Source organism: Oryza glaberrima, chromosome 3 (genome assembly GCF_000147395.1).
Source record: "Oryza glaberrima chromosome 3, OglaRS2, whole genome shotgun sequence".
NCBI lineage: Eukaryota > Viridiplantae > Streptophyta > Magnoliopsida > Poales > Poaceae > Oryza > Oryza glaberrima.
The window spans coordinates 6,790,039-6,812,820 of record NC_068328.1 but is presented as its reverse complement, the minus strand read 5'-3'; the positions used below and the strand labels follow the sequence as shown (position 1 = coordinate 6,812,820).

Genomic DNA, 22,782 nt, shown 5'->3' with positions numbered 1-22,782 from the left:
TACAAAGCAAACAAATTTAACTGTCAATATATGTAAACTAACTAGAGTTTTTTTTTAACTTGTAGATATCATATTTGATCTTATATATTTATGTAGTGATATACCACATATTAATCTATTTTTTTAAAAAAAATACGACTACATAAATGACATGAAAAGAAAGCATTCCCTCGAGAGTTTTAAATCATTTTCCCAACGAAAAGCAAAATGGTTAGTCTTATGTAAGATCGACACACGTTCGACATATATTGTACTTATATTTAACTGCTTTTTTCAGGTTCCATTCGTTCATCTTGTATCAAATACGTCACTCGCCCCTTTTGACATTTGATCTGAGGTGGTCGTGACTCGTGACAGAGAACGGCAGCTGAGAAACTCATGACGTCAGCAAGCTGCCCAAAAAGTACTCCTACTCTTGATGAAACCCAGTAGAGTTCTTGCATATTTTTCTTACAAAGAAATAAGACCTGTATACTTTCGTCCACTAACGCTAATTTTTGTTAATTTGTTGATACAGGGAGACCTAACATTGTTACGTTTTTCAGATAATAACCTAACATTGTTACATGTCTTGAACGTAAGAGAATCTTAGCTGTAAATTCTTGAAAGGGGGTTGAAAAGGACGAAAATTTTGACCACTTACCATTCAACCTTCGTCAAGACATATGCCATATTCACCCTGACATCAAAATTATAATTCATTTGAGGGTTTGGAGTTTGGACAGAAAAAAAAGTAGGAAAAGAGAAGGGAAGGGTTCTAGGCAGTGGCAGATCTAGAAAATAGATTTGTTGGTGTCAAAACGTGACTATCGGTGTCATAGCATGCTAATTATCCTTAGGTCATGTTGTTATAACATATAGATAAACAGTTTTATTATATATTTTGCCGAAAGTCGTCGGTGTCGACCTTAATACTGTAGATCTGCCCCTGTTCTAGGCTAGGGGATAGTATATATCAATGCTATCACCCCCACCCCAAACTATCATGTGTTACTCGTCAAAAGTGAGAGAAGACTTCACATTTTCATTTTCACATAAGTAGGACCTAAAAAAAAGTTAATCGGATACTCTATTATGAAATTTTTCATCGTTTTATGATATATTAAACAATAGGACTAACTTTTATTAGAGACTTTAAAAATATACATTATTCTAGTAAAAGGAAAAGAGAAAAACAAGGGTAAAATAATTTAGGAAAAGGCTATACTAACTTTTTCTTACTAGATTCTTACTAACACTGATGTGTCATGCTACGCGTGCATCTAGATTTTTTTTAACTTCCATCTATTTAAATCAAACGGTTGAGATGATTGTTAGTAAAAGTTTAGTAAGAAAAATTTAGTACGTGTAGCATTGCTCAATAATTTAATAGCTATAGGTTGCGGGAGGTGAAAGTGCACTTGTTGGGAAAGAGCAAACCGATACAAGTGAGCTGAAGGCACCTCACTACAACTAGTGAACTAGTACAAGGGAGGAAGACCCAAAGAATACGGTAAGGAGGACTCACCTTAGGGTGGAGGTGCCGTTTAATTTGGCACGTAAGAAAATGATTTATGTTGTTTTCTTTAAGTAGTGGACAAAGCTTTTTAAGTCATTAATAACCGTAGAAATAAACTAAACTTTGAAGTTCATGCATGTTAGAGGAGAGCCGTAGAATTCGATAGCTTTCCGGGTTAATTACACGAACTCAGTTATCAAATGACGCAGGCTCGCACGCCGTGGGAATTGACATAGTCCGGGTGTCTGACTACAAACACCCTCTGTATTAATATATAGACTGTACACGCAGGACGAAGGGGCAAAGTCTTCTCCCACGGAAGCAAACGAATTGCAAAAAACAAAGTGCAAAAGGCAAGGAAATACAACACGCGATTAGTCAGTAGCCCAAATCGTGGGGTTTAAGCCAAGGAATATGTGCATCGCTAGGCGAGATGCCCAAAGCCCCAAACCACCACCGGCCTGTTACCGCCAAGGCGCCGAACCGGCTGCTGCGCCGAACCCACCACCACCGCGGCGCGGGCCTCGTGGCGTCCGAGTCAGGCCGCACGCGGCGCGCGGGCGGTTTCGCGCGCGCTGGGAAAGACCGACGCCGACGCGCGAGCGAGAGAGAGAGACCGCGTCGTCCACTCCCAACACCCAGCGCCCCCTCTGCCGGCGCGAAGTCGAAACCGCCGTCCCCTGGTCGCGCCTCCCTGCGGGCCGCGGGGGAATCCCGCGTGCGCAGCCGGCCCACGGGCTTACCTGCCGTCCAAGAACGAAAAACCAGCGTCGCTTAATTGCTTTTGTTTTCTTCCGCGCGTGGCTCCCCACACGGCCACACCACCCCACCCACACCCCGGCTGCCCACCGACTCGCGGCTGCGCTGCACTGCCCTGCCCTGCCCTGCCCGCCCTTTGCGTTTCTCGGCAGACGATTTATTTCTAGAGAGCGGGGACGTGACGCTGTACCGCACATGCGAGCACTGATGTCTCTGCGAAAGGCGCCGTTCGTCATTCCATTTCATCGGAAGAAGCGTGTGGTGAGGGGGGGGGGGGGGGGGGGGGGTGGGGTTGGCCATTTCTTTTTGTTTCGGAGAATTCGCGGGGATGGCCATTTCGTGCAGAAAAGCTCTTGCCTTGCTCCTTGGTTTTATTTATAGTTTATCGATCTTTATGACGCGAAACAGAGTGCTAGCCCGTAGAATAGCCGCAAAAACTCAATGCAGGTTTTGTTTCACGCCACGTTCGGTGGTAGTGGAAGCTGGCTTTGTGCCTGGCGTGGGTGTTAGCACATTAGGTTTCAACTTGTATGCCCTCTAGAAAGGCTTTTAAGTCAGTAAATTTGATTGATATCGATGTCCACTCACATTCTTATACGATCAGTGTAGTGTACTCGTGTATGTGACTGTGTTTTGGTGTTTGATAAGTTCGAACCGTTATCCATATCGGTGCTCTATAGGCAATGTTGGAGCCAACAATGCCGTCAAGCTCACTTCACGAATAACGTTTTTGGTGGCCGATTGTTTTTTTTAATAATGTTTATTATTGTGGCGAAGATCAAGCGGTTGCCTGACCATATAAACTGATAATTGCTCCGCCATTGAATATGGGGCTGAGCATGCTTTTCTATTGTGATCTCTTTCTTCCTAACCATATATGCTGGATTTTATAGTCCCTTACAATCAGGTACTGAACAAAATCTAATCAATCCATCAACAGGGATAAGGCAAGAACAAAAACTGCATCCTATGCTCATTCAATGTGCTTCGTGCTCATCTAACAGGAGACGATGGTCGCTAGCTAGCAAACTTGTGGGGAAGGCCGGGTTGCCCAAGAGGTTGAAGTCACCTGTGAGGGCTTGTTCGGATCACATAATAGGAAAAATATAGGAATAAAAAAAACACAGGAATAATATAGGATTGCTTATGTAAGATGTAGGATTGAAAAACGAAGAAATTTGATGGTAAGAAGCATTCGGAATACAGGAATATATAAACCGTAGGAATTTTCCAATTAATATTGATCTCATATATTATAGTATAATTAAACAATAAAATATTAGTTTCCATCTAGTCAATCCAACGTGATTAGCATGTACCCTGTGGTAGCTAATGAAAAAAAAAGAGATGTGAGTGGATGTTCAGAATCCTATGAAATTCCTACGTTTTTACAGGGTTGCTATAGTATTCCTACAAAATTCCTACACATGATTCTTATGAACCGAATGCATGAACAGTGTCAAATCCAAAGGATTTGCCAATATTACAAAAATCCTGTGTAATCCCTCCATTCCGAACAAACCCAGAGTTCAGGGGGGAGGGGGTCATGCACGTGAGTGAGGTTGGGAACCTTCAATCCCAGCACGCAAAACGAAGCGATGCTTAGCGCATGATTAATTAAGTATTAGCTAATTTTTTTTAAAAAAATAAATTACTATGTTTTTAAAAACAACTTTCGTATAGATTTTTTTTAAAAAACATATCATCTAGCAGTTTGAAAAGCGTGTGCACGGAAAACGATTGTTGAGGGGTGACCCTCTCTAGCGGGAGATCGTGAGACCCTCCCTTTCGTGAGTTCGGCCGGGGGGCAGCGGGTGAGATTCGAGGATTTGGTGAGCGAAACTGTGTGTGATCTTGATCTCGGAGGCTCCTCCAAGACGATGAGACAAAAGAGGTTTATACATGTTCGGGCCGCTATGAAGCATAATACCCTACTCCTGTGTGTATAATTCTTCTGTGCTTAGAAAGTCCCTGAATCCCTGGTATGCAAGCTAGGATTAGACAAGCTTTGGCTCAGGGATCCTCAGTCCGATCCCCCCTCCTCGCTAGACATGGTCCTCCTTTTATACTCTAAGGGGATACCACATGTGCTCCGAGTCCTACCTAGGGAGAAGGGAAAATATTCTCTATATTAATTACATGTCTTGAGCCTTAGCCCGGAAGCTATCTGCACGTCGGTTGCTGCGCGGGGCCCATCAAATCATGCAGGGCCCCCTTGTCATTTGCCATTTAATGGATGAGGACTTCCGGGTTCTCGTTCACACTAGAAACGGGAACCCGGGTCAGTTCAGAGTGGTTGAACTAGCTCCGACCGGGTAAGAGGCTGTGAAGCCCCTCATCATTATGATGGGACGGGACGGAGCACGCCGCTCGCCGCCTGACACACTGACAGGGCGGGGGTACACAGTCGCCGTCCCATCAGTCATTCAACCGGTCACAGATCGGTCAGATGCGCAGCACGCCGCATTAAATGCGGTATGGCGCGCCTAACACCCACCTAACGTTGTACATGTGGGCTGATACGTAGAGGGGGTCGGGGCAGCTCGACCCCAAGCTGGGAGGGGGCAGCCGCCGCAACACCCCGGGCTCGACCCCCCTTGGGGGGAGCCACGTGGACTTGGGGGCGGCCCGACCTCAAGCTGGGAGGGGGCAGCCGCCGCAACACCCCGGGCTCAACCCCAAGTTGGGAGGGGGCAGCCGTCGCAACACCCCGGCCTCGACCCCCCTCGGGGGGAGCCACGCGAGTTTGGGGGCGGCCTCCTCCCTCTAGACGTGATACCCCCAGGCCAATATCACCGACAACGATAGAGATGTGTTGGGAAAGGAAAAAAACAAACTTAGCCTAATAGAGCAGGTACAATAGCAGGCTATAAGCCAGCTATAAACATATTTTAAAGAGATAAAGGGAAAGAGAGAATAGCAGCAGGTTACAGATATGTAGCCAGCTGCAGCACAGACTACAAGATGTAATGTGTGTATGATAGGTGGGACCATGTATTAATAGTATAGTAAGCAACTATTGTATGAATTGGCTATTACATTAACTATAGATGAATTGGAGCTAGTAGTGAGCTATACTATTAAACTTGCTCTAAGGGGGAATGGCGGAAAACAATAGAGATAGGCTGGGAAAGAAAGGAAACGAACTCAACCTAAGGAGGAATGGCCACCCAATGGAAATTGCCAAACGAGCTTGGATCTCACGGGCTAGTTGGGACGAGGGGGGAGTTATTTGAAACCAGAAATTACTTACCCATATATCTTTTTAATACCTTTTTCAATGGTTAGGCATTAAAGGAAATAAAAATATTAAGAAGATATATAAAATAAGATGAACCATTAACACGTGATTACTTAATTATTTTAAACAAGAATAATATATTGATATGATTTTTAAAACCTTTTTTTAGAGATATTTAAAAAAAACACACCGTTTAGCATGTACATAGTGTTATGAGGCACCAACCTAGACAAATCATTAGGTAATGTACTCCTAAGTACTACCTTTATTTTAAAATAATTGTAACTCTAGATTATTTAGCATATATTAAGATTTAAAAAGAATGATTATGGTGTCCCTCATCAAACGGTGTATAGATGAGAGTTGGAGGATGGTTGAGGGTAAAATAGGAAGAAATTTGAATGAGAATGTGATTGGTGGGATAATTAGTATTCTAAAATGGTAACTATTTTGGAACATATTTTAAATCCTAGGAATACATTTATTTTGGAACATAGGTAGTAGGTAGAAAGAGGTCTCAAGAATGGTAAAGAAAAACTCTTTCTAAAATATCAATAAACTCAAATGAAACACATGGATTTTGCCGGATTTTCGTTGCGTCAAATTAATTTCCCTGGCAATCAGGCCTTACCGTTTGAGCAGACAACAAAAGGTAAATTTCCGGCTTAGATCGTGTTGACTAGCTTGCATGAGATCAAAACTTGACATTTCTACGGTCATGACTCCACACAATACGGAGCAAAGACGTATAAAAAGCTAACATCGATACGTACCTGGTGACCTCCGCTCGGACCGGGGCAAAGACGTAGCAGAAAGATTCAAGCAGTCCATGCACGTTACTAATTAACTGTACTTTCCCATTACAAACTGTCAAAGCGCTGGTAGGTTGGTAGGGCAGGCAGCCTGTGCAGCGGGTAGCAAAAGCAGGCATCGATCGTACATGGCATGCAGAAAATTTCAGCCGTTCTTTGTGAAAATCCCCCCAAACACCACACCACCCGTCCGGCCGTCCGCGCTGAGAAATCGCGCTGCGTCTACGTACGCTACACTGTCGTCGGGACTTGGGATCAGAGGCAAAGCCGCAAAGGCAAAGGAAAAAGGAAGGGACGCGGCTACTGGACGCCTAGAAGGCTAGTAGAACCAGAAGGCCAAAACCGGGGGAGGTGCGAGCTACCACCAGTCGACCACGTGTACTTGTCTCCGCTGCCCCGGCTTGTGCATGTTTTGGTCAGTCGGTCGCCGGGAAGAAACATCCACGTGATGGCGTGCGTGTGTACGCCCATTTTTAGCCTTCCCCAGGTGAGATCGGATATGTATCGTGTTGAATTTCTGCGCTGGTGCTTGCTTCGTGCCAAGGAGCAAGGATCGAGGACTTATTTTAGAGCAGATACAATAGTAGGCTATAAATTAACTGCAAACATATTTTAAGAAGATAAATGAAGAAAGAGAAGAGTAGCGGGCTACAGATTTATAGCCAGCTGTAGCACGGACTCCAAGACATAGTTAGGGGCGGATCCAGAAACAGAAAATAGGGGGGGCTCAATTACATGGTTTCAACCTCTAACCATCTAGAAACCTTTAATTTAGCATTTATGGTGAAAAAATCGAAGTGGGTGCTCCGGGGATATCCATGGGTTTTGTGGGTGTAGGGGGGACTCGAGTCCCCCCTGCACCCACGTTGGATCCGCCTCTAGACACAGTGTGTATATGACATGTCGGACCAGGTATTAATAGTGTAGTATGTAACTATTGCATGAATAAGCTATTATATTAGCTATAGATGAATTGAAGTTAGTAGTTGGCTATACTATTAAACTTGCTCTTATGCATGCACTGCTATCGCGAGCCGACCATGGCGTTTTACTAGCTTGTTTAGATTATACTATCTTTATTGGTATTGGGTATATATGCTCTTAGTAGTTGGGAGTTATCTTGCTACTTTACTCAGCACACCCGTCTATATTCTCCCCTGTTTTTAATTCGCAGGTAAGCTATCTGTAACGAGCATAACATGCAATGCAAGGAATAATATCTGTAACGAGCATATATACTCTTGAACTACTTCTGGTGCAGGAATAAACATACCCTTTACTTAACTGCTAGAAAGAAAAACAAGCAGCCAAGCAGGGAGCCAAAGGAAAAAAAAAATCCTATGACGACCCGGCAACGCGGAGTACACCAGCTACTAGAGATAGGAGTACCAACCAATCACGGGGCGCGGCATGGCGTGAAGCCTTGAACGGACGCTGTGATGCGGGGGCGCGACCCACCCCCACCCCCGTCACGCACACGACACACCGCGACGCGAGCAGCCGAGCACACCACACAGGCGACTTGAGCGCGAGCCGCTGTGCTGGATAGCGCGAAGGGATGAAACTAGGCCACCGAATTGGGCTTCGTTCGGCAAAGCGTCGAAGGGCGGCGTAGGGAACTAGGGACTGGCGCGGTTGGACATGGGCCGTCATGCCGTATGCCCACATCGCGTCGATAACACGGGCCTCTCTCGACGGATTTTTGCAGGGCCCGTCCCACGGTGCGTGCTCTGCTCGTTATGCGGTTGGGCCCAACTCAAGGAAAAAAAGAAAAAGTATACTTTGACTCCCTCAACTCCGGCCCGAGTATGATTCATGACCTCCAAGGCTCCAACTACAAAACCGGTATATCGACTCCTCCAACTACCAAAACCGATGCAAACTATATCCCTGAATGGTTTTGGAAATGGTTTTGGCTGACGTGGCGCCTACATGGTGGTGTTAGACTCGGTCTTCGTTCCACGTGTCATAGACGTGTTGCTTACGTGATATTAGAGTAAAAACAAAAATTTGTACGACCAACGTGTCATTCACACGAGAAAAAATAGTGGGACCCCCCGACATGTGGGCCCACATGTCATTCTCACCGACGCCCCATCCCTTCTTCCTCCCCTCTCTCTCTCCTTTCTCTCTCTTTCTCTCCCCTTTCTCTTCGTCTGCAGGCGGCGGCGGGTGTTCGAGGGCCGTAGCGGCGGCAGCCAGCGGGAGGGCGGGCGCTGCCTAGAGACGGAGCGGCGACGAGGCGCCCTCGAGGCGGAGCTATGGCTCGTCGTCCTCAAGGCGTTCCGATGGCTCCCGCCGCCCATGCATGTCGCGACGCCTGTGCCGCCGTCGCCGCCTCCGGCGCCGGGGCTCTGCTCCACGTTGGCGTCGGCGCCGCCGGCCCATGCACGCGCACACATGGTGCTCTGCCTTCTCTCATGTACCTCTCCAGTGTCTCCCTGTGCCTCTCCTCGTGCTCCCCTCTCATCAGTAGTTGGCTAGCTGCACACGCAAAATACATTCACACTCATCGCCTACATAGCTCACTCTCACTGACATCATATCACGTCAATGCAAGGTGTTTGTTGCTATCACGACGTATCCTGGCGGCAAGGATCTGGACGCCGGCATACTTGACGTCCCAGCTGAACTTGGTGATGGCCCAGCAGGTGCCGCCAAACTCGTCCGCGTTGTCGACGATGTAGTCGAGGTAGGCGGCGGCGGCGGCAAAGGCATCGCGACGTGCGTGGGCGCGGCGGGAGCCGTCGCGACGCCTTGAGGACGACGAGCCGTAGCTCCGCCTCGAGGGCGCCTCGTCGCCGCTCCGTCTCGAGGCAGCGCCCGCCCTCCCGCTGGCTGTCGCCGCTACGGCCCTCAAACACCCACCGCCGCCTGCAGACGAAGAGAAAGGGGAGAGAAAGAGAGAGAGAGAGGAGGACGAGGAAGAAGAAGGGATGGGGCGCTGGCGAGCTCCTCTCTGCGGGTGAACGGCCGACGAGCTCCTCCCCCGCGCGTGGACGGCCAGCGACCTCCTTCCCTGTGCGTTGTCGCCGCCGCCCCGCGCTCTAGTGATTGAAGGTGAGAGGAGAGGAAAAGATGAGAGAGAGGGGAGAGGGGTGAGAATGACACGTGGGGCCCATATGTCGGTGGGTTCCACTATTTTTTTTTAATGACATGTTGGCCCTACAAATTTTTGTTTTTACTCTAATGCCACCTAAGCGACATGTCGACGACACGTGGAACGAAGACCGGGTCAACACCGTCACGTAGGTGCCACGTCAGCCAAAACCACTTTCAAAACCATCCAGGGATATAGTTTGCACCGATTTTGGTAGTTAGAGGAGTCGATATATCTGGTTTTGTGGTTGGAGATCATGAATCGTACTTTGGCTATAGTTGAGGGAGTTAAAGTGTACTTTTTCCAAGAAAAAATGAATCGAGTGTGTCAAACTGAACTGAAGACTTAAAAAGGTTGAATGGCAGTTTGACTGCTAGTGCATTAATCAGATTTAAACTTACAATACTACTTTTTTTTTCCCTCTCGAGGAATGTCTAGCAGTATATTTGCTTGACAGCTCAAAAATATACAGGATTTGCAGTACCATCCAAATTTAGGAACAACATACATGGAAAAGACAAATCGCCTGGCGCATGAGGCGCTTACGTGCAGGAAAAATAAAAGGAAACTGAAGCTGGAAAAAAGAGAGACATTATAATTTGCCGTTGCTCATTTTCTATTTTAGTGAGAGTTACATGCGGGTGCAGTGGTGCGTGTGAGTTGTGACTCTCCACTTCCGTGTAATCGGGAAAAGAAGTAAAAAAGAAAAGAAAAGGGGAGTCGGAGAGAGCACCGGTAGCATTATTCCAAGCAGGTGGACCCGCGTGTCATCCCCACTCTACAAAGCGCAAAATCATCAAGGGCCTTCGCCTCGGCGTGGAGGAGAGTGAGGACGGCCCACGCGGAGCAGCAGAGAGTCGGGAGGTGGCTCCGCTTCCACAGCTCTACTCCATCTCTCTCAGTGTCGGGCTCGCCGGAGTCCGGCCAATCCGGCCGGTTCATGCTTCATTCTCTCGGTGCGTGATTTCTCCGATTTTCGTCTCCATCTAGTACCTGAAGCGAGGCAAATTTAATTGCCCCCTTTTCGGTGCAAACTCTCGTCAGATTAGTCGCATGCATGTTCCTTCGTTGAATTTTGCAAAGTTAGTTGTAGAGAGAAGTTCTTGGGAGGGTGGATGCTACGGTCTCATCTTCTCTCTTTTCCCCCCAACAAGCGAGCTAGCGAAGGGGAAAATGGGGGGAGCAGAAGAATATCCATGTTAGGTTCGCGTGCTTGCCTCTCGGCTGAGCTCTAGCTGTTACGGCGTTCGTCAGGATGGCTAATCCGTCTCGCCAATTAGAAGATGGATAGGTCGTAGCGTTAGATGGATTACTTGATGGTTGATGCGCTGCCCATTTATTGTTCGTAGCAGGTTCTGTCCTCTCAGTCCGTGTGAGTGTTTCATCATATTGGCTACCAAGATGATCACTCTTCGTTTATCAAGAGAGTAGGGTGAGATCTCAATCCGTTGCAACTGATGAGTACTTCCTTCGTCTCAGAATGTAAGTATTTTTGAGGTAGACACAGATATTAAGAAAGTAGGTAGAGATGATTGGAGGAGAGTTGTGATTGATGGGGAAGAGAAAGTAGGTGAAAAAAATGGTTGTGATTGGTTAAGAGGAGAGAGTAGGTGAATAAATAGCTTCATTTTGGGACAAGTTACTGTGCTAAAAATTAGCTACATTTTGAGACGGAGATAGTAGTATACTTCACTTACTACCGAGTACGGCTTTAGTTTTGCTACCTCCGTCTTAAAATATAGCAACCTAGAATCGGATGTAGCATGTTACTACTAATCTAGATAGGCAGCATGTCTAAATTCATAGTAATATGATGTGACTCGTTTAGTACAATGTTGATATATTTTAGGATGGAAGAAATATATAAATACTGTTTTTTTATTCGAAGTAGTTGGCCCATCATTTCTGAAATAGATGATTGATGCCATGACGCCGCTTGCTTTCTAGAACTACTAGTAATTTTAGGTGAGAGCTAGTATTGATGCGTCAGTCTAAGATAATGGACAAAAAAGGGCTACAGGCTACTATTGATTATCACATTAAAACTCTGTACGACAGATTTTTCTGATTAAATGATAGCCATATGCCCAACGTGCTGCTTGTCTAAACTGAAACCTGACATCACTCACAGTATGCCCAGTTGTTGGGTGGTCTATTATTATTTATAAACTATAGCTCTGGCATTTTTTTTATTGTAGGGCAATATGTTTTCCATTATTTTCCATTAAAACCTCTAATCTGCACTTCCACTATCTGCTCAAAATCTCAGGCTACTTTCTTTCCTCTTCCTCAGGACATTAACCTGGTTTACTTGTAAGAAAGTAAAGCCATGGACTCCTCATACCAGCATGACAAGCCTCTGCTGGATGAAGAGAACTCCTCGCAAGTGGTTTGTTCTCTCTCTCTCTCTCTCTCTCACTCTCATAGCGAGATTTGTCTGATTTTTTTCTCTTAAAGAGAAAAAAATATTTGGCCAAATTTGAGGTGCCTTTTCTGCTTTCATCAAATGGTGTGAAAATACTGCTTTCAGCTGATGTTTTGTTTCTGTTTAATGCTCTAGTTCTAGAGTGTTGCGAAAGTAAAAAAGAAGATATATAGAGTGAAGTTCAGTCGGAAAATTTTCTCTTACTTAAAATTATTTTATATGGTTGCACTAGTATGGGGCATGGCCGACTGGGGCATGCAATCCAAGATAAACTTTCAAATGTTCTGTCTAAATATATCATCCTTACAATAAGGACATAAAGTGGTAGCAATATATTACTAATGTGACCATAAGAATGGCTAGGCCCTTGCATACTAATAATGTTTTTAGTTAGTGATACTTTGCAGTTTTTTTGGATGATCAGTTAATTTGCTTCCAATGTATATAATATAATTTTGTTCTTAGGATAAATTTTCCTGGAAATATATAGAATAATTCCATCTACATTAGGAAAATGCACAATTCTCTATTGAAACATCTATATCAGTGATGGATGACACTGGCATTAAAGGCTATTTGTGTTTTTTACTTGGAAATGCAGAATACCCTTGAATATACAGGTGATGGATCTGTTTGCATCCGTGGGCATCCTGCTTTAAGAAAACATACAGGGAACTGGAAGGGTTCCTCATTAGCCATCGGTTAGTGCTGAAAAATGATGTTGCATTGTCAAGCTTCTGCTTGAAGATATAGTAGGATATTTGATGCTAAATACTCGAACATCTGAAACTGATTTCATTTCCCAGCATTTATATATATTACAGTATTATTATGATTTATGAATATTCTTTCCTCCTGTGTATGGGTTCTGTTTAATTTTATACTGGACCTTTTATGGTTCATTTTTTATTGCAGTTTTTTCATTCTGCTCTTATCTGGCCTTTACTTCAATTGTAAAAAACCTAGTCAGTTATCTCACAAAAGTTCTACATGAAACAAACGTGGCCGCTGCAAGAGATGTTGCAACTTGGTCAGGAACAAGTTATCTTGCACCTCTGGTTGGAGCCTTCTTAGCTGATTCATATCTGGGGAAGTACTGTACAATTCTGATCTTCTGCACGATCTTCATTATTGTAAGTGACAGTATGAACTAATGCACGTTTGTGTATCATCTAAAATAACGATTATAATCCTTTTTTTTTGGAAGTAAACACTGTAAGAGATGATCCCAATTCCTACGTCCACTCAGTGAGCAAAAATTTGTATCCTCAGTGAACAATAGTATGAAATTCAGATGGACGAATGGCAGTATTAAACTCTAGTTTATACAGTTAATCTTCAGATGTAAGAGGAGTGATGCATTCAACACTTGACAAACTTTTATAGACATGATTGTTTACATTTTCCTTTATATCATTTTTCTAGACATGACCGTTTACATTTTCCTTTATACCATTTTTCTAGAAATGGTCGTTCACATTTTTTTCCTTTATCCTTTTATTTAGGGATTGATGATGTTGCTTCTGTCAGCAGCAGTTCCATTAATCTCTACTGGTCCTCACTCATGGATCATATGGACAGATCCAGTCTCTTCTCAGAACATCATATTCTTTGTCGGTTTGTACATGGTTGCTTTAGGGTATGGTGCACAGTGCCCCTGCATATCATCATTTGGTGCTGATCAATTTGATGACACTGATGAAAATGAGAGAACAAAAAAGAGTTCTTTTTTCAATTGGACCTATTTCGTAGCCAATGCGGGCTCATTGATCTCGGGGACTGTTATTGTGTGGGTGCAAGATCACAAAGGTTGGATCTGGGGTTTTACCATTTCTGCACTATTTGTGTATTTAGGTTTTGGTACTTTTATCTTTGGCTCCTCTATGTATAGATTTCAGAAACCTGGAGGAAGCCCTCTTGCGAGAATATGCCAGGTTGTTGTTGCTGCTATTCACAAACGCGATAAAGATTTGCCATGTGATTCCTCAGTTCTTTATGAGTTTCTGGGGCAGAGTTCAGCAATCGAAGGCAGCCGAAAATTGGAGCATACAACTGGACTTAAGTAATACACTATGTTGACATTACAACTTTGATGCCTATATTCTATGCTTTTATTTATGCTTGCATTTCTGTTGAACTATAATTTATTTCATTTCTAGTAATATGATTTTGTAAGCTTGTCTTTAACTCATTCTAGTGTAGTGCCCATGCGATGCACTGGTTTTTATATACTACCTCTGTTTTTAAGTATATGATGCTATTGACTTTTGGACATGATGTCTGACCATTCGTCTTATTAGAAAATTTAGTGCAAACATTCAAAAATATAGGTCATGCTTAAACTATCTTCAATGATAAAACAACTCACAACAAAAAAAAAATGGTACTCACATAGTTTTTTCAAATAAGATGAATGGTCAAACATCAGATCCAAAAATTAACAGCGTCGTATATTACAAAACACTGGTAGTACATGAATATCATATAGCTTAATTTTAAAATTTCAAAATGATGGCTTGAAATATAAAACTAAATTAAATTATATCAACCAGCCATATACTTGTGTACAATATGCAAATATTTTTTTAAAAAAAATCCTACAGTAACACTTTGAATAATAATTTTAATATTTTGGGAAACTCCTCTTTTTAGGGAGTAGAGATACTTAATTCCAGTAAAGCATTTCATTCTTTCACTCTTTGAAAATTCTTCTGTGGGACACATCACACAATACAAATATGGAAAACCAGTTAACATTACAAGAGTTTCAGCACATTGTTTATAATATTCTCTAAAGAAATGTCTCTTGTGATATCGCTTTTGAAACAAAGTCTCCCGTAATACACTTATTTCTGCTGTTCATTTATACATACTAGAAGCAAACCTTCATTGTTCATGAACCTTTGTTTGTCAATGCAAAGTCGGCAAGGAGCTGTCCATTCCATCTCAGCTCTATCAAGTTAGTCATCTATTTATTTTATTTCTCTCAGGTTCTTTGATAGAGCTGCAATGGTGACACCATCTGATTTTGAATCTGATGGCCTACTAAACACATGGAAGATTTGCACAGTCACTCAAGTGGAGGAACTGAAGATTTTGATCAGGATGTTCCCCGTTTGGGCAACGATGATATTATTTGCCGCAGTTCTGGACAACATGTTTTCGACATTCATAGAACAGGGGATGGTGATGGAGAAACACATCGGCTCTTTCGAAATACCTGCGGCGTCCTTCCAATCCATTGATGTCATTGCTGTCCTTATACTAGTTCCAGTCTATGAAAGAGTCCTTGTTCCAGTGTTCAGAAAATTCACTGGCAGAGCAAATGGCATTACTCCACTGCAGCGAATGGGGATCGGCCTGTTCTTTTCCATGCTCTCCATGGTATCAGCAGCATTGGTGGAGAGTAATCGGTTGCGGATTGCGCAGGATGAAGGTTTGGTGCACAGGAAGGTGGCTGTTCCAATGAGCATCCTGTGGCAGGGACCCCAGTACTTCCTGATAGGCGTGGGAGAGGTGTTCTCAAACATTGGGTTAACTGAATTTTTCTACCAGGAATCACCGGACGCCATGAGAAGCTTATGTCTCGCATTCTCACTTGCTAACGTTTCGGCAGGAAGTTACCTCAGCTCGTTTATCGTTTCTCTTGTGCCAGTGTTCACAGCCAGAGAAGGCAGTCCTGGATGGATACCTGATAACTTGAACGAAGGGCATTTGGATCGGTTCTTCTGGATGATGGCTGGCTTGTGTTTCTTGAATATGCTGGCCTTTGTGTTCTGTGCCATGAGGTACAAATGTAAGAAGGCTTCCTGAACCTTGTTAACATTAGCAATATAATGGTGGTGGAAAAGGACAATTGTGTTGCAAAAGCATGCACCCGTTTTCATATATAAAAGTAAGAAAATCTTGCTGCAAAGCATGCCCCGATTTTCATGGTGAACTTTTGCTTGATCTGGCTATGAGTAGCTGGCAGAATATGAACTGTTGTCTACTCATAGTCGTCTAGCTTTTTTCTTAATCAAAGTTTTTTGTTTGACCAAGTTTATAAAAAAAATAGCAACACCTACTAAATTAGTTTAATTAAATTTAACATTAAATATATTTTAATAATATGTTTGTTTTGTATTGAAAATATTACTATATTTTTCTATAAATTTGGTTAAACTTAAAATATTTTAATTAAGAAAAAAGTCCGACGACTTATAATATGAAATGGAGGAAGTAGATTTGAATGTGCTGTTTAATTCACTCTCAGCAAAATACCTGAAATTTGTATTTGAACAGTTGGGTGTATTTGGTGTATGATTCATTATCATCTCCTCTATCATTTGAGATCATTAACTCTTTTTTTTTATACACAAAGCGCATATCATTGTATTGAAATTAGGAAATTGGTTTCGCTCAGATACAAACTATGTACAAAAGATAAGAAAAGAAGGAGGTACGAGAACTGCGCCTAGCGCAGTGGACAGGGTCTGAGGTGGTGCGCCCTATGGCCTACGCTCGATTCCCCGCGAACACACTCACTCCTCTCTTAGGGTGTGTTTGAGGAGAAGGGGATTGAGGAGATTGAGAAGATACGCAAAACGAGGTGAAGCATTAGCTCATAAATTAATTGAGTATTAACTATTTTAAATTTCAAAAATGGATTAATATGATTTTTTAAAGCAATTTTTATATAGAAAATTTTTGTAAAAAACACACCGTTTAGTAGTTTGGGAAGCGTGCGCGCGAAAAACGATGTGCATTCTCACTCCCTATCACCCAAACGAACACAGCCTTAATACATATCGATATCGATATGAAAGCCCTTTCTTTCATATCCAGCTTTTTATTTTAGAAAAGGGGTACGACATGACGATCTCTTTCAATATATTTTTGAATGACCGAGCGCACCATCCAGATAGGTACTCCCATATCACGCCATAGTACTGCCACCTCTGCAACTTCCCGCAATGTTTTGCATTGGTCATTCAAGACCCAATCATTTGTTTCGCTCTTTTCAAATTGTCAAGGCAACTAGGATGACAAACGTGTCAAATCCCCGCCACATTGATGTTGTGGTTTGGCTTTGCCTGTCGTCTCTCGTAGGCTCACGTTTAATAATTTGTCACTGGAGAGAAGTGATTTCTTAACTATTTATACATATGTGGCATGCCCACATGGAAAGCAACATGAACCCCACCCGTCAGCCCCTCCCCTCTTCTTCTCCACCTTTGGCCATCGCATGGATACTTTTATACTCACATACTCTTACGAGGGTATGAATTAATATAGCCAATAAAGATGGGATAATTTTTTTTTGTTTTTTTGTTTTTTTTAAGAGATACATATGAGAGATGGCGACCAATTTTAATTGGGTCCTATCATGTTGGAGGAAAGGCCCCTTTATAAAACTCAAATGATAAGCCTGTTTCTTTAACGTCTCAAGCTCTCGTGTTCTGGCCTCTGGGATTATTCCTACTACCTCCATATTTTAATGTATGACGCTGTTGACTTTTTATCTAACGTTTGACCATCCATCTTATTCAAAAACTTTATGTAATTATCATTTATTTTATTGTGACTTGATTCATCATCAAATATTCTTTAAGTATAATATAAATATTTTTATATTTGCATAAAAATTTTGAATAAAACGAATGATTAAAATACGGAGGTAGTACTTTTGCAGCAGGAGTTGCCAAAGAAGCAGTTCAAAGCTGAACACCTTTCTTCGTGGAGGGTGCAGCAACCCTTCCGAGCTGCAAAAGGTGCATTCATGGGGTCGTCGCTGGAGGCGGAGCAGCAGAGCTTGATAGTGCGGACGACAGAGCCGGAGGTACTCCCACCATATCCACACGAAAAAGAATAAACTTCTTTTTTCCCCTCTTTGTTCCACCAAGATTCGAGGATTCGTAGGGTTTCCCAATCCTCTTTAGTTTCTTGTTTTGGTTATGTTCCGATCGATTGAAAATGCTTAAATTGGCCCGGATCGTGAGAAAAGGCCTAGCAAAGAAATCGTGAGAAAAGGGAGGGGGAAAATGATGGACAGCTCGATTGCTCAGTTCTTGGATTCTTGGGATCGCGTAGAGCTTGGTCAGATTGGCGTGTGACACTTCGATTAGTCGGTTGCAAAACGATGGCCGTGAGTAGAGAAAGGGGAACGGGGAAGGTGAAGGTCTAGACTCTAGAGGCGCAGTGATGACTGACAGGCAGGCCACAGGGTCCCGCTCATAAAGACAATCATTTTTTGATGTACTGCTTAGAGCCTTGATGCACCTTGGGTATTATGCTGGAACACGCAACAATTTTGAGGATTTATTGGATTGACACGTACAAATTACTTGTGGAAGTTATTTTCTCTGTGAAATTTGATTGATTGTCTGCACTCTGATGTCATTTCCTTGAAAAATCTGATGGTTACTTTGACCTGTAACTTTTAAGTTTTGATTTCTTTTTGGATGGGTTTGAAGATTGATTGAAACTGATGGAGTGAAATGCGTTAAACATGTTTGACAAAAACATGAATAATTTAGAATCAACTAGTACTTTGCTTCTCTCCGTAGGATGTTGATGACTACACAGGCGATGGATCTGTAGGCTTCAGTGGTCAACCTATTTTGAAGCATGAAACGGGCAATTGGAGGGCATGCTCACTAATTCTTGGTAAGGTTTCAGCCAGAATCCAGTTTGAAACATTATCTTCGGGATTATCACAAACCTAATATGAACTTCACAGAACACATTATATTTTTCCCGCTAGTTTGTAAAATTCTTGAGTTGCAATAGCTTTTTTTTTTCTTTCAATTCTATGTATGTGAAGCATTTGTTTGTGGAATAACGTATGCTAAATCAAAAGTTCTGATGTCTTGAATACCTGAAACATGAGTCTTTTTACACTTTTATCTGATGTTAAAAATTAATCGGCAAATGCTTTTCTTACATGGTAGGAACTGAAGTTTGCGAACGCTTGGCCTACTATGGCATCTCAAAAAGTTTGGTCACTTACCTATCGACAAGATTGCATGAAGGAAATGTCTCTGCAGCAAGGAACTTTACAACTTGGCAAGGAACTTGTTATCTCACGCCACTTATTGGAGCAACCTTAGCAGACTCATACTGGGGAAAGTACAAGATTATTGCTGTTTTCTCAACAATTTACTTTCTGGTAAGATGCAAATACATGCATATATTGAGAAATTTTCATACTGGGAGAGATATCATATAATTTTGTCTTTTTCATTGGTTCACTTGTATTGGCTATGCATGTGCTAGTGAATTAAGCGCCAAATAATTATAGTAGATGCTTTCTGCATTGTAGTTTATTCATGAATGGAAGGTTAACTATAAACAGGGAAAATGAGGGCAGACATAAAGCTTATCTCATAATAATATTATGATCACATGCATAATGGTGACCTTAGCAATCACCAGCTTGATACATACTGGCATGATACATCAATTGAAAACCTACTTGTCCAGGTTGTGAATCTGTTATATTATTTACACACTCATTTCTGTTGATAACATGTGCTAACGGCTCCTCAATGTCAATTTAATTGAAGGGGATGGCAGCATTGACATTTTCAGCATTGGTTCCTTCTCTTCAACCTTCTCAATGTTTTGGGTCCTTTTGTCCACAACCAACCGTGCCTCAGTATCTGATATACTTTGTTGGACTATACATGATTGCTTTAGGGTCTGGAGGTATTAAGCCATGTGTTTCATCCTTTGGTGCTGATCAATTTGATGACACTGATCCAGTTGAGAGAACAAAGAAGGGTGCTTTCTTCAATTGGTTTTATTTTGCTATAAACATCGGTTCTTTGATATCCGGCACAGTTCTTATTTGGGTACAGCAAAACTGTGGATATGGAATTGGATTTGGAATTCCTACTATCTTCATTGCCTTAGCTATTGGAAGTTTTTTTATAGGTTCTCAGAGATATAGATATCAGATACCTGGAGGAAGCCCCCTTATAAGAGTATGCCAGGTGGTTATTGCAGCCATCCACAAGAGAAATGTTGATTTGCCGGTTGATAGTTCTGTTCTTTATGAGCTTCATGGTAAGACTTCTGCAATTGAGGGGAGTCGTAAGCTGGAACATAGTAGTGAATTCAGGTATTTTTCTTGGCCACCTTGGTATATTTGCTTCATTAACATGGTACTATTCCTTAAAGAAACAAATGCTATGAGGAGGTTGTTTAACCTCCCCATCCACCCGGGTTCAAATGGGTTCAAATGCTAAAATTGACTTGATTGTGCATCTCATTCTTAACTGAATGCCAGAGTTCCTACCCAATTTTCAAAGAAATGGGGAGAAAACAACCAAATGGTGACATGTAGTTTAGATTACTAGATTAAAAAAATACTTTTTGAAAAAGTACATAAAATTAATTTAGTCTAAAAAGTGTTATTATGTAACAAAGTCGGCATGGACACAAATATGTTATTTTGGTCTGAGTCGGACATTCACATCTTGCAAGTTTGTGTCTTGGAACTTCCTGGACACAATGACCTTTTTTCAGAGTCATGACAGGTAATGTAACACAAGATTTGTGTATCGGTAGTGCAGATGCACAGACTGAGATGCACTCTTACTTAATATGTTATCTTTTCTTCACAGTTTCCTTGACAAAGCTGCCGTCATTTTGTCGAATGAACGTGGTGGTTCTCATGATCCTTGGAGACTTTGCACTATCACACAGGTTGAAGAGCTTAAAATATTAATGAGGATGTTTCCAATCTGGGCAACTGGCATTGTGTTCTTCACTGTATGTGCTCAAAATTCATCAATGTTTATAGAACAAGGGATGGCCCTCAACAATCAAATTGAATCCTTTAAAATTCCGCCAGCCACTCTGTCATCCTTGGATGTTATCAGCATTGTTGTTTGGGTCCCAATCTACGAAACTTTCGTTGTGCCGATAGCAAGTAGACTGACTGGTAAAGAGAGAGGCTTCTCGGAGCTTCAACGAATGGGAATTGGTCTGTTTGTGGCTACTACTGCAGTGGCAACTGCAGCATTGGTTGAGATTAAGCGTCTGGAGATTGCAAGGTCAGAAGATCTGATCCATAGTAAGGTACCTGTTCCCATGAGCATTCTTTGGCAAGCGCCTCAATACTTGTTGGTTGGTATTGGTGAGGTGTTCACAGCCATTGGCCAAGCCGAGTTCTTCTACAACCAGTCTCCAGATTCCATGAGAAGCTTGTGCTCCGCTTTCGCTCTTGTTACGGTGTCGCTTGGAAGCTATCTTAGTTCATTCATACTGACCCTGGTTTCATATTTTACAACTCGAGATGATAATCCGGGTTGGATCCCTGATAACTTGAATGAAGGCCATCTTGACCGCTTTTTTTGGCTCATAGCTGGCCTTAGTTTTCTGAATCTTCTTCTTTTCGTCTACTATGCACAGCAATACAAGTGCAAGAAAGCAGCTGCAATTTAATGTCAGCCTTCATAGAGCAATATTACTTGGACAAAGGAATTTATTGTACAGCAAATTGTATGTATATATTTTATCTCAAAAAATACTGAATAATCTCTTGTATATGTACATTGATTCTCCTCAGTGGTACTGGTACATAATATTACTTGGAGAATGGGAAAAAAAAACAATCTTCTTGCTTTTGCTAGTCAGTTTCTTTTCATATGAAAGCATGTTGTTCCCCTCCAAACATTTTCTATTGCAGACATAATTGATCTGTTTGTTTTCCTGTCAGAAATCAGAATAAATAAACCATGTGTACTGTTTGCTGAAACTGAAAGGATATTTGGCACGTTACACGTGCTTGGCTAGTATAGGTATTTTATTTGGATTTGACTGAATATGACTAATCAGAAGTGCCAACTTGCATCCTGTGACAGATTGCCCATCAGGCCACCATGCGTCGCCGGTGAGCTTCTTGAGCTTGAGCTTCTTGAACTCGGTTTAATCAAAATATTTCAACGCAAATACGTTTAATCAAACTTAATTTTAGAGTTGATTTTAAGGGTTTTTTTAGTATTTTTTTAAGGGACTGCTATATACCGGAATTCCGTTCAAAAACAGGATGATTCTAAAACTGCTACAGTATCACCACATGCGCGTTGCAAAAAAAAGGAGAACGACCAGTGCTTGCCATCCGCCGGCTTGTACGCATCCCAGCGAAGCCTCCTCAGAATCGCGTGTGATTTCTCGCTTCCTTCCACCGAGGCGAGCATCGTCCGCCGGCTCCTCTGCATCCCGCCGAATCCTCCTCGGAATCACGCACCTCCGCGCTTCCTTCCGCTGGTGCGAGCGTTGCCGCCAGTTTTTCCTCCGCATCCTAGCGAATCCTCCTCGGAATCGCGCGCCTTCGTGCGCGATTCCTCGGTTCATTTCACCGGCGCACACGCCGTCTGTCGATTTCCTCTACAACTCAGCGATTCCTCGGTTGATTCTGCCGGCACACATGCCGTCTGCGATTTCCTCTACAATCCAGCAATTTCAGTTGATTTCGTCGGCTCCTTTGCTCCTACCTCCTCAATTGATTCTGCTACAAGTGTGATGTGAGCTCAACATCAGCCTGCGTTTCAACGCCGACTACCCTGTGTAAGAATTCTGAAGCCACTTCTCTGTTATAGCTATTTTGTGCATGCAATGTGTTCGAGGAAATGTCTGATGGAACATTGCTCCCTGTTTTGTGCGATTTCTTTTGATGCCCAGGGAGAATAAAAAAAAGTGATGGCCCCCTGAGTGAATCCCCTTTGTGTACACGTTCTGCTAGTGTGTTTGTGGCTAGTGAGTCAGTTGTGACAACAAATAGTAGATGTATAGAGAAGCGCTGAATTATTTCCTCAATAATTCAGGCGGTAAAAAGAAGTCAGAAACAAGTGTTGAAGCTAGTGGTACAGAGGTGCAATAGACTACAGGTAAATTATTGATAAGTTATCCATGAAATGCTTCTGTAGACAGTATGAAACTTATAGTTGATACCCTAGG

The 22,782-nt window shown here is 42.6% G+C and overlaps 2 protein-coding genes across 6 annotated transcripts; both read left to right on the top strand.

Moving 5' to 3' along the window:
- Positions 1 to 8,486: 8,486 nt before the first annotated feature.
- On the top strand, positions 8,487 to 15,756 carry LOC127767327 (protein NRT1/ PTR FAMILY 8.3-like). 5 transcript variants are annotated; one of them, XM_052292627.1, is made up of 8 exons: positions 8,487 to 9,370; positions 9,883 to 10,366; positions 11,704 to 11,799; positions 12,437 to 12,536; positions 12,751 to 12,968; positions 13,341 to 13,644; positions 13,727 to 13,897; positions 14,826 to 14,997. In XM_052292627.1, exons 3-8 carry the CDS (start codon positions 11,740 to 11,742, stop codon positions 14,849 to 14,851), a joined length of 879 nt encoding a protein of 292 aa, XP_052148587.1. In that variant the 5' UTR covers positions 8,487 to 9,370; positions 9,883 to 10,366; positions 11,704 to 11,739; the 3' UTR covers positions 14,852 to 14,997. The 5 variants fall into 5 exon arrangements, with proteins under 5 accessions (XP_052148587.1, XP_052148585.1, XP_052148586.1 ...); XM_052292625.1 differs by adding an exon at positions 10,763 to 10,892 and having other exon boundaries at positions 8,490 to 9,370; positions 13,341 to 13,897; positions 14,826 to 15,756; XM_052292624.1 differs by having other exon boundaries at positions 8,491 to 8,713; positions 8,871 to 9,370; positions 13,341 to 13,897; positions 14,826 to 15,756.
- A 526-nt stretch (positions 15,757 to 16,282) lies between these two features.
- LOC127768954 (protein NRT1/ PTR FAMILY 8.3-like) lies at positions 16,283 to 21,501 on the top strand. The gene is made up of 6 exons (XM_052294623.1): positions 16,283 to 16,426; positions 17,510 to 17,656; positions 18,384 to 18,483; positions 18,768 to 18,985; positions 19,383 to 19,939; positions 20,445 to 21,501. The coding sequence occupies exons 2-6, from the start codon at positions 17,597 to 17,599 to the stop codon at positions 21,265 to 21,267; spliced, it is 1,758 nt and encodes a 585-aa protein (XP_052150583.1). The 5' UTR covers positions 16,283 to 16,426; positions 17,510 to 17,596; the 3' UTR covers positions 21,268 to 21,501.
- Positions 21,502 to 22,782: the final 1,281 nt, after the last annotated feature.